This window comes from Ranitomeya imitator, chromosome 1 (assembly GCF_032444005.1).
Source record: "Ranitomeya imitator isolate aRanImi1 chromosome 1, aRanImi1.pri, whole genome shotgun sequence".
NCBI lineage: Eukaryota > Metazoa > Chordata > Amphibia > Anura > Dendrobatidae > Ranitomeya > Ranitomeya imitator.
In genome coordinates this window covers 856,808,860-856,821,050 of record NC_091282.1, presented here as the reverse complement: position 1 = coordinate 856,821,050, position 12,191 = coordinate 856,808,860, and the positions used below count along the sequence as shown (strand labels likewise).

The following is a 12,191-nucleotide window of genomic DNA, read 5'->3' as shown; positions in this document are numbered from 1 at the left end:
CATTGCTGTCAATGGTTGTGCTAACGGACCCGTTGCACGGCGTTAATTGTGACATTTTCGCCGTGCAACGCTGTCCGTTAGCGTTAACCCATTAACGCAATGTGAACCTAGCCTAACTAAGGGGGTGATGAAGGGGGGTTTGATTTACTTTTATAGCGAGTTTTTCATATCGGATTTTTATGATTGGCAGCCGTCACACACTAAAAGACGCTTTTTATAGCAAAAAAGTTTTTGCGTCTCCACATTTTGAGACCTATAATTTTTCCATATTTTGGTCCACAGAGTCATGTGAGGTCTTGTTTTTTGCGGGACGAGTTGACGTTTTTATCGGTTACATTTTCGGACATGTGACAGTTTTTGATCGCTTTTTATTCCGATTTTTTGTGAGGCAGAATGACCAAAAACCAGCTATTCATGAATTTCTTTTGGGGGAGGCGTTTATACCGTTCCGCGTTTGGTAAAATTGATGAAGCAGTTTTATTCTTCGGGTCAGTACGATTACAGCGATACCTCATTTATATCATTTTTTTATGTTTTGGCGCTTTTATACGATAAAAGCTATTTTATAGAAAAAATAATTATTTTGGCATCGCTTTATTCTCAGGACTATAACTTTTTTATTTTTTTGGTTATGATGCTATATGGCGGCTCGTTTTTTGCGGGACAAGATGACGTTTTCAGAGGTACCATGGTTATTTATATCCGTCTTTTTGATCGCGTGTTATTCCACTTTTTGTTCAGCGTTATGATAATAAAGCGTTGTTTTTTGGCTCGTTTTTTTTTTTTTTTTCTTACGGTGTTCACTGAAGGGGTTAACTAGTGGGCCAGTTTTATAGGTCGGGTCGTTACGGACGCGGCGATACTAAATATGTGTACTTTTATTGTTTTTTTTGATTTTTTTTTATGTAAAGAAATGTATTTATGGGAATAATATTTTTTTTTTTTCTGCTTTATTTAGGATTTTTTTTTTTATTTTTTTTTACAAGTGTGGAAATTTTTTTTTTTACTTTTTCACTTTGTCCCAGGGGGGGACATCACAGATCACCGATCTGACAGTGTGCACAGCACTCTGTTAGTTCGGTGATCTGACATACAGCCGGGCAGGATTAGAGCTGGAGCTGCAGCCTGATCCTGACCCGGAAGTGCTCCCTGCAGGACCCGGATGCAGCCCGGCGGCCATTTTGGATCCGGGGACTGCAGGGAGAAGACGCTCGGTACACGGTGAGCACATCACCGTGTACCGATCGTCTCAGGGAAGCCCGCAGGGAGCCCCCTCCCTGCGCGATGCTTCCCTGCACCGCCGGCACACCGCGATCATCTTTGATCGCGGTGTGCCGGGGGTTAATGTGCCGGGAGCGGTCCGTGACCGCTCCTGGCACATAGTGCCGGATGTCAGCTGCGATAGGCAGCTGACACCCGGCCGCGATCGGCCGCGCTCCCCCCGTGAGCGCGGCCGATCGCATATGACGTACTATCCCGTCCATGGGAATTAAGTCCCAGGTCACCTGGACGGGATAGTACGTCATATGGGATTAAGGGGTTAAAAACCCATCTCTTCAAACAAGCCTACCACATCAACTACTCAGTAAACTAACTTTGTCCTGTTCCCTCCTTCCAAATATTATCTGCATGTGAATCTGCACCCTACTATTCATCTGTCTCCACACCCTCCATGCACAGATAACTGCACTTGATACTTGACTATTGCACTTAACCCCTTCACCCCAAAGCCTGTTTTCACCTAAGTGACAGGGCCAATTTTTACAATTCTGACCACTGTCACTTTATGAGGTCATAACTCTGAAACGCTTCAACGGATCCTGGTGATTCTGACAATGTTTTCTCGTGACATATTGTACTTCATGATAGTGGTAAAACTTCTTCGATATGACTTGTATTTATTTGTGAAAAAAACAAAAATTTGTCGGAAATTATGAAAATTTAGCAATTTTCAAACTCTTAGTTTTTATGCCCTTAAATTAGAGAGTTATATCACATAATATAGTTAATAAACAACATTTCCCACATGTCTGCTTTACATCAGCACAATTTTGGAAACATAATTTTTTTTTGTTAGGACGTTATAAGGGTTAAAAGTTGACCAGCGATTTCTCATTTTTGCAACAAAATTTGCAAAACCATTTTTTTACGGACCACCTCACACTTGAAGTGACTTTGAGGGGTCTATATGACAGAAAATGCCCAAAAGTGACACCATTCTAAAAACTGCACCCCTCAAGGTACTCAAAACCACATTCAAAAAGTTTATTAACCCTTCAGGTGCTTCACAGGAATTTTTTGAATGTTTAAAAAAATTGAACATTTAACTTGTTTTTCACAAAATTTTTACTTCAGGTCCAATTTGTTTCATTTTACCAAGGGTAACAGGACAAATTGTACAACGACTTTTGTGGTCCAATTTCTCCTGAGTACGCCGATACCCCATATGTGGGGGTAAACCACTGTTTGGGCACATGGCAGAGCTCGGAAGGGAAGGAGCGCCATTTGACTTTTCAATGCAAGATTTGCTGGAATTGAGATCGGAGCCCATGTCACGATTGGAGAGCCCCTGATGTGCCTAAACAGTGGAAACCCCCACAAGTGACACCATTTTGGAAAGTAGACCCCCTAAGGAACTAATCTAGATGTGTGGTGAGCACTTTGAACCTCCAAGTGCTTCACAGAAGTTTATAATGTAGAGCCGTAAAAAAAATTTTTTTATTAATTTTCACAAAAAATGATCTTTTTGCCCCAAATTTTTTATTTTCCCAAGGGTAAAAGGATAAATTGGACCCCAAAAGTTGCTGTGCAATTTGTCCTGAGTACGTCGATACTTCATATATGGGGATGAACCACTGTTTGAGCGCATGGCAGAGCTCGGAAGGGAAGGAGTGCCATTTGACTTTTCAATGCAAAATTGGCTGGAATTGAGATCGGACGCCATGTCGCATTTGGAGAGCCCCTGACGTGCCTTAACAGTGGAAACCCCCCACAAGTGACCCCATTTTGGAAAGAAGACCCCCTAAGGAACTTATCTAGATGTGTGGTGAGCACTTTTAACCCCCAATTGTTTCACTAAAGTTTAGAATGTAGCATTGTGAAAATTAAAAAAATCATTTTTTCTTTCCACAAAATGATGTTTTAGCCCGCAATTTTTTTTTTCCCAAGGGTAACAGGAGAAATTGGACCACAAATGTTATTGTCCAATTTGTCCTGAGTACGCTGATACCCCACATGTGGGGGGGAACCACCGTTTGAGTGCATGGCAGAGCTCGGAAGGGAAGGAGCACCGTTTGAAATGCAGACTTAGATGGAATGGACTGCAGGTGTCATGTTGCATTTGCAGAGCCCCTGATGTACCTAAACAGTAGAAACCCACCACAAGTGACCCCATATTGGAAACTAGACCCCCCAAGGAACTTATCTAGATGTGTTGAGAGCTTTGAACCAACAAGTGTTTCACTACAGTTTATAACGCAGAGCCGTGAAAATAAAAAATATTTTTTTTTTCCACGAAAATGATATTTTATCCCCTATGTTTTTATTTTCCCAAGGGTAACAGGACAAATTGGACCCCAAAAGTTGTTGTCCAACTTGTCCTGAGAACGCTGATACCCCATATGTTGGGGGGAACCACTGTTTGGGTGCACGGCAGAGCTCGGAAGGGAAGGAGCGCCATTTGAAATGCAGACTTAGATGGATTGGTCTGCAGGCGTCATGTTGCATTTTCAGAGCCCCTGATGTACCTAAACAGTAGAAACCCCCCACAAGTGACCCCATATTGGAAACTAGACCCCCCAAGGAACTTATCTAGATGTGTTGTGAGAGCTTTGAACCAACAAGTGTTTCACTACAGTTTATAACGCAGAGCCGTGAAAATAAAAAATATTTTTTTTTCCACGAAAATGATATTTTATCCCCTATGTTTTTATTTTCCCAAGGGTAACAGGACAAATTGGACCCCAAAAGTTGTTGTCCAACTTGTCCTGAGAACGCTGATACCCCATATGTTGGGGGGAACCACTGTTTGGGCACACAGGAGAACTCGGAAGGGAAGGAGCCCTGTTTTACTTTTTCAAAGCAGAATTGGCTGGAATTGAGATCGGACGCCATGTCGCGTTTGGAGAGCCCCTGATGTGCCTAAACAGTGGAAACCCCCAATTATAACTGAAACCCTAACCCCAACCCTAACCCTAGCCCTAACCCTAACCCTAGCCCTAACCCTAGCCCTAATGGGAAAATGGAAATAAATACATTTTTTTACATTTTATTATTTTTCCCTAACTAAGGGGGTGATGAAGGGGGGTTTGATTTACTTTTATAGCGTTTTTTTGGCGGATTTTTATGATTGGCAGCTGTCACACACTAAAAGACGCTTTTTATTGCAAAAAATAGTTTTTGCATCACCACATTTTGAGAGCTATAATTTATCCATATTTTGGCCCACAGAGTCATATGAGGTCTTGTTTTTTGCGGGACGAGTTGACGTTTTTATTGGTAACATTTTCGGGCAGATGACATTTTTTGATCGCTTTTTATTCCGATTTTTGGGAGGCAGAATGAACAAAAACCAGCAATTCCTGAATTTCTTTTAGGGGGGGGCGTTTATACCGTTCCACGTGTGGTAAAATGGATAAAGCAGTTTTATTCTTCGGGTCAGTACGATTACAGCGATACCTCATTTATGTAATTTTTTTTATGTTTTGGCGCTTTTACACAATAAAAACTATTTTATATAAAAAAATAATTGTTTTTGCATCGCATTATTCTGAGAGCTATAACTTTTTTATTTTTCTGCTGATGATGCTGTATAGCGGCTTTTTTTTTGCGGGACAAGATGACGTTTTCAGCGGTACCATGGTTATTTATATCCGTCGTTTTGATCGCGGGTTATTCCACTTTTTGTTCGCCTGTATGATAATAAAGCGTTGTTTTTTGCCTTGTTTTTTTTTTTTTTTTTTTTGCGGTGTTCACTGAAGGGGTTAACTAGTGGGATAGTATTATAGAGCGGGTCGTTACGGACGCGGCGATACCAAATATGTGTACATTTATTGTTTTGTTTTTTTTTTACATAAATAAATGGATTTATTGGGAAATGTTTTTTTTTGGGGGGGGGGATTTTTTTTAATTTTTTTTACACATTCTATTTTTTTTTTTTTTTACTTTCTAACATTGTCCCAGGGTGGGACATCTCTGTATTAGATCAGATCGTTGATTTGACACTGTGCATAGCACACTGTCAGATCAACGATCTGACAGGCAGCTTAGCTGGCTTTCCAGCGCCTGCTCTCAGCAGGCACCGGCTAGCCAGGTCACTTCATGACCCGGAAGGAGTCCGGCGGCCATCTTGGATCCGGGGACTCCTTCTGGGTCACCGGAGCAACGCGATCTCATTGCGTTGCTCCGGTGGGAGAGCGCAGGGAGCCCCCGTCCCTGCGCGATCCCCCTCTATGCCGCTGTCACTACTGACAGCGGCATCAGAGGGGTTAAATGCCCGCGATCGGCGATAGCGCCGATCGTGGGCATTGCTGCGGGGTGTCAGCTGTCATATACAGCTGACACCCGCACCCGATCACCGCGGCGCTCAGCGCGAGACCGCGATGATCGGTGCGCCGTACTAGTACTGCTGCTGGCACGAATGCAGTGCCGGCAGCGCAGTACTAGTACGGCGCATGTCGCGAAGGGGTTAAACACACGGGCTGATGACCGGATCATGCAGCTTTATATGAACATCCCTATTTATTATAATTGCCAGACCTGAAATAACAAGCACTTTTCACCTATTGTGTCCCCCCATTTCCTTGTAGATTGTAAGCTTGCGAGCAGGGACCTCACCCCTAATGTCACTGTTTAAATTGTCTTAACTTATACTGAATTTATTGTCTGTACATGTCCCCGCTTAATTGTAAAGTGCTGCGGAATATGTTGGCGCTATATAAATAAAAATTATTATTATATTATTATTATACTATCCGGTTTGCGTTTATGTGGACCATCATTTATTTTTCAACAGAACAATGGCCCCAAACACACCTCCAGGCTGTGTAGGGGCTATTTGACCAAGAAGGAGAGTGATGGGATGCTACGCCAGATGACCTGGCCTCCACAGTCACCAGACCTGAACCCAATCGAGATGGTTTGGGGTGAGCTGGACTGCAGAGTGAAGGCAAAAGGGCCAACAAGTGCTAAGCATCTCTGGGAACTCCAAGATTGTTGGAATTCCATTCCCGGTGACTACCTCTTGAAGCTCATCAAGAGAATGCCAAGAGTGTGCAAAGCAGTCATCAGAGCAAAAGGTGGCTACTTTGAAGAACCTAGAATATAAGACATAATTCCAGTTGTTTCACACTTTTTTGTTAAGTATATAATTCCACATGTGTTTATTCATAGTTTTGATGACTTCAGTGTGAACGTACAATTTTCATAGTCATGAAAATACAGAAAAATCTTTAAATGAGAAGGTGTGTCCAAACTTTTGGTCTGTACTGTATGTTGTATGTTCTGTTATATGTTGCATGTACTGTTATATGTTGTATGTACTGTTATATGTTTGTGGGGTTTTTTTACATTCAACACATTAGCCGGATGATGGGACTACTACTGTCCCATCATTGGCTAATGTGTCAATCACTGTCACTGTAGCAGGCATAGCCCGATGGGACTTGTAGTCCCATCGGACGATGCCTGCACACACACACACACACACCCCCGACAGACACGGCAGACCCCTGATAGCCCCGCACAGCTCCCGACAGCCCCGCACAGACCCAGACAGCCCCGGTGGACGCCCCGGCAGCCCTGCACAGACCCGACAGCCCTGCAGTCACACACACACACACACAGTCTCCGCCCCCACACTCCCCTTCTGCTGATCTGCAGCGTTTACCCCGCAGCTAAACCCCAGATCTTTTTTACATCTGCGGTTTTGCTGCAGATGTGCCCTACTCAATGCAAGTAAATGGGTGCAGAAACGCTGCAGATCCGCACAAAGAATTGACATGCTGAGGAAAAAACAACGCTCTGTTTCTGCGTGTTTTTTTCTGCAGCATGTGCACAGTGGATTGGGTTTTCCATAGGTTTACATGGTACTGTAAACCGCATGAAAATCTGCTGCAGATCCGCAGCGTCAAAAACGCTGCAGATCCGCGGTAAAATCCGCAACGTGTGAACATGGCCTCAATGTCTAAAAGCCACTGTTTGCTTATACATTTAGCTCTAGTCTATAATTCTTAAATAAAGTACGTAAGGGATGTTTACCTTATTAGAAGGTTGGTTGCAATATGATGCCAAGATTATATATTGGGATCTGTGGAAGTCTTTTACAATTTACACTTACCAGATCTTTCAAAATGGTTATAAAAAAAAACTTGTACACCTTGTCGCGGTGGAATAGCATTCAGGCTCTTTTGATCAAATGGTGTCAACTAAGTATCACATGTTTTTGACAGGAATTTCTACTACTCATTTACTTACTGTTGGGTATCTAGTCATTGTATTTATTCTAGGTTTTATAAAAAATAAAATAAAAATGCCTGGAATTTACTTATGTGGTGACACTTATGGTAATCAAGAACTTTCAAAGTGGATGTTGGATGAAACTTAGAATTTCAATCCTATAAAAACAGGGCATACAAGTTCAGTCTTTGTCTAAAGAAGTCTCTATTTTACTATCAAACATAATAAAAAAAAATAACTTGAAAGAATTAAAGAAAAAAAAAGATACTTCTGGTGATCACCTTTCAGTAGTCACAGGATAAAGTACGATATATTTTATAATTTTATATTTTATAACCAAAAGGTTTCCGTCAAGAGAAGAAAAAAAAACGAAAAAAAAAAAAAAACCGCCAGTATTTTTAAGCATGGACAATAAATGGAAAAAAAAGACTATAATACATAATATTTTTCAAGAATTAGAATCTGGTTTATTAGTGAAAAACATGAGTAAAATATTTCCTCTAATAAAGAACAAGCAAAATGTGAAGCTCGACTTGACTTTGTCAAGGATCCACTTGATTATTTTGCCATTAATTTTTTTTCTAAAATTGGAAAACGAAGAGGTGCAATATTACAGCTAGTTAAATTTGCTTGGTAAAGCCAACTTCACATAACACCATGGTACACACAGACTATGGCTGTTATGTGCTACCACTATTGCCGGGATCACACATGCGAGAAACACGTCCGAGTCTCGCATGTGAAATCCCTCCTCTGGCACCGGCACTCCAGAGCGGAGCGTACGGCTGCATAGCAACACATGGAGCCACACGCTCCGCTCCGGAGTGCCGGTGCCAGAGCTTGGATTTCACATGCGAGACACGGACGTGTTTCTCGCATGTGTGATCCCGGCCTATTTCTGAGATTGTGCAGAACTAAAGCAAAATTTAGACTGGTGTAAATGTAACTGAATGGAACAGGAATTAATTTAACTTACTGTATTTCTTTCCATGGATGTTTAAGGGAGATGTTTTGAAGAGACATAGATTCCTGTGGAGCTGGCATTGTGGCCACATTTAAACCCACCACTTCCGTTGGTGTCGTCACGGGAGGCAAAAATTCAACATCTATTGAAAAAAATTATTTGGGGATTATTGGACCACACAGGTAAAAAAATAAACACATGTTCTAAATTACAAAGTTTAACCCCTTAATGACCGCCAATACATCCTTCACTGACCTAAGATATAGGGGAATAGCCTCCCCTTACAGGTGACAATCCAGCAGCTGTCGGCTGTCCACTATCGCTGACAACTTGCTTCAGCAGCCACGATTAGTGTTGGCACCGTCCATAACTTTTTAACCCCTTAGATGCTACTGTCAATAGTGACTACATCATATACTGTAAATGGTTAACAGAGTGTGGGCGCTTCCTATTAACCCCATTGGCACCCTGAGATCATGATTGTGTGCTCCTGATGTTTGCCATGGCAATTCACAGGCAAATAGGGGCCTTAGGGCTCATACTCAGTTGCGAGAAACTAGGATGAGTCTCGCACAGCAATACACGGCACTGCACCCGGCACTCAGGAGCGGAACGTATGGATGCATGTATTGCTATGCGGCCGCACGCTCCGATCTGAGTGACGAGTGCAGTGCCTGGTATTAACATGTGAGACTCATCCGAGTTTCTTGCAAGTGACTATGAATCCTTAGAGTCTGCCAGAAATAGTAACCTGTTCAGATGTTAGCAACATTTAGGGGGTAAAAATAAACCTTTTCATTCTTGTTATGTCACTTTGCATTAACGCCTGAAAATCACCTGAAGGGTTAATAAACTACCTGACAGCATTTTTCAATATGTTGAGGGGTGCTGTTTTTAAAAAGGTATCACTTTTGGGGGAGTTTCCAATATATAGGACCCCAAAGTCACTTCAAACCTGGATAGGTCCCTAACAAAAAATATTTTGTAAATTTCCTTTTATGCTAACAAAATAAAATAACATTTACAAATGGTGCTGATGTAAAGCCCACGAGGGAAACTTTATGTGTTAATGTTTTTCTGTGGTATGACTATCTGAATTAAAGATTAAAAATTGTTGGGGTTTTTTTGTTTGTTTTTTACAGTTTTGTCAAATTTCAGATTTTTTTTATAAATAAAACACAAAACAGATCAATCTGTTTTACCATTTTCATAAAGTGTAATGTGTCACAAAAAACAAGCTCAAAATCACTGGGATTTTTTTTAAGTGTTCCAGAGTTATTACCACATAAAGTGACACTGGTAAGATTTACAGTAAAACATTTGGCCTGGTCATTAAGGGGTCAACCCCTTTGTGACCTCCGCCGTACTAGTGCTGCGCAGGTTGCTTCCCTCCCTTTGATGTGGACTCCGACTGTGAGCCCAAATCTTTCTCGGTACATGTCAGCTGTTTTGAACAGCTGTCATGTGCCCGGATCAGCCGCGGGTGGAATCGCAATCCACCCACGGCTATTAAGTCGCTAAATGCTGCTGTCAAACTCTGACAACGGCATTTAACACGTGCTTCCGGCCATAGGACTGGAAATCTGCCCACTGGTGACCCCCATCACGCGATCGCGGTTCACCGGTGGGTTTGCATGACAACCAGAGGTCTCCTGGAGGCCTCTATGGTTGTCAGTGCTGGATTGCTTTGAGCGACACCCGGTGGTCGGGACTCATAGCAAGTCAGCAATTCTGTTACATACAGGTGAACCGACCATCGCCTGTATGTAGCAGAGGTGATCAGGTTATGGAAGCTTCTAGTCTCCCATGGAGACTATTGAATTGTATCAAAAGTAAAAAAAAAAAAATGTTTTAAAAAATATAAAAGTTTAAATCATCCCCCTTTCGCCCCATTCAAAATAAAACAAAAAAGAGAATCAAACATACACATATTTGGTATCGCTGTGTTCAGAATCGCAGATCTATCAATAAAAAAAAAGGATTAACCTGATCGCTATACTGTATAGTGAGAAAAGTAGTGAAACCACCAAAATTATGTTTTTTGGTTGCCGCAACATTGCAATAACGGGCGATCAAAAGATTGTATCTGCACCAAAATGGTATCAATAAAAACGTCAGCTCAGCACGCAAAAAATAAGCCATCTCCCAAATCGAGATTATGAACAATAGAGATGCTATGGGTCAAGGAAAATGGCGCAAATTTTTTTTTAACGAACTTTTGATTTTTTTCCACCACTTAAATAAAAAAGAACCTAGACATGTTATGTTTGGAGTCCATGAACTCATAATGACCAGGAGAATCATAATGACAGGTCAGTTTTGTCGTTTTGATGAACATGGTAAAAAAAAAAATAATCCAAAAATGTTGTGGAATCGCACTTTTTTTGCAATTTCATCGCACTTGGAATTTTTTTCCTGTTTTCTGGTACATGACATGGTAAAACCAATGATGTCATTCAAAAGTTCCCTCTAGTCCCAGAAGAAAAAAGCCCTCACATGGCCATATTGACAGAAAAATAAAAAAAAGTTATGGCTCTGGGAAGAAGGGGAGCGGAAAGCAGAAATTAAAAACGAAAAAGGGCAGGGACTCTAAGGGGTTAAACCCCTCACCCCCAAGCTACCTCCCTGACAGGTTAAATTTCATACTTCTGAACAGTGTCACTTTATGAGTTAATAACTCTGGAATGCTTCAACGTATCCCAGTGATTGAGACTTTTTTCGTGACATGTTGCACTTCAGGTTATGGTTAATTTTGTTCTATATGTGATTTGTGTTTATCTTGGAAAATATAGAAAATGTGACAAAAAAATGGGAACATTTTGATATTTTCAAACCTTGAACTTTTATGCCCTCAAACCAGATAGCAAACAAAATAGATAAGTAAAATTTACCATATGTCAACTGTACATCAGTATCATTTTGAAACAAAATTTTGTTAGGAAGTTAGAAGGGTTAAAAGTTTAACAGCAATTTCTCATTTTTCCAAAATGTTTTTTTTTATTTTTTTATAGGGACCACATCCCATTTGAAGTGACATTGAGGGACCTATGTAACGGAAAATAATCAAAAGTGACACCATTTTAAAAACTGCACCCCTCAAAGTGGTCAAAACCACATTAAATAAGTTTATTAACCCTTTAAATGCTTCACAGGAACTAAAGCAAAGTGTAAAGAAAAATTTTGCATTTTCACAAGGGTAACAGGAGAAAATGGACCATACAATTTGTTGGGCACTTTCTCCTGTGTAGACATATACTCCATATGTGGTAGAAAACTATGGTTTGGACGCACGGCAGGGCTCGGAAGGGAAAGAGCATCATTTGACTTTTGTAGAACAAAATTGGCTGGAATAGATAGTGGACACCATCAGGTGGTATTTCCTGATGAAGGGGGCATGAGACCCCTGAAACGCGTTGAATAAAACCACTGTGAATCAACTTTACTCTCCTGAAATTCATCTTAGCGGCAGCGCAGAATTTTAACTACAAATCTCCTTTTGAAGACATTATTTTCACTTTACACAAGCCAGATGTTGCAGAGCCACCTGCTCTGCAGTTTGGAAACCAACACTGACACACCCAACCCTTTACTGCAGGGTTTTAAATGAGATCTGTGACCATGGGCCACTTGTAAGACCCAGCTGGAGATAGTAAAATGCTCCACTACCATCCTGTAGTTAATTCCAAAAATAAAAGCCCTAAATGGGTTTTCCTAAAAATCTGACCGGGTCAGCTACTTGGACCCAATCACACTTTCTTTTAATTTTGCCTTG

At 41.2% G+C, this 12,191-nt stretch overlaps 1 protein-coding gene across 2 annotated transcripts in view; it reads right to left on the bottom strand.

Moving 5' to 3' along the window:
• Window positions 1-12,191, bottom strand: part of TBC1D2 (TBC1 domain family member 2) — a 158,678-nt gene that overhangs the window by 122,663 nt on the left and 23,824 nt on the right. For both annotated transcript variants that reach the window (XM_069741882.1, XM_069741890.1), the window contains exon 4: window positions 8,432-8,561. In XM_069741882.1, coding sequence (XP_069597983.1) covers window positions 8,432-8,561 — 130 coding nt within the window. The remainder of the gene's footprint in view (window positions 1-8,431; window positions 8,562-12,191) is intronic.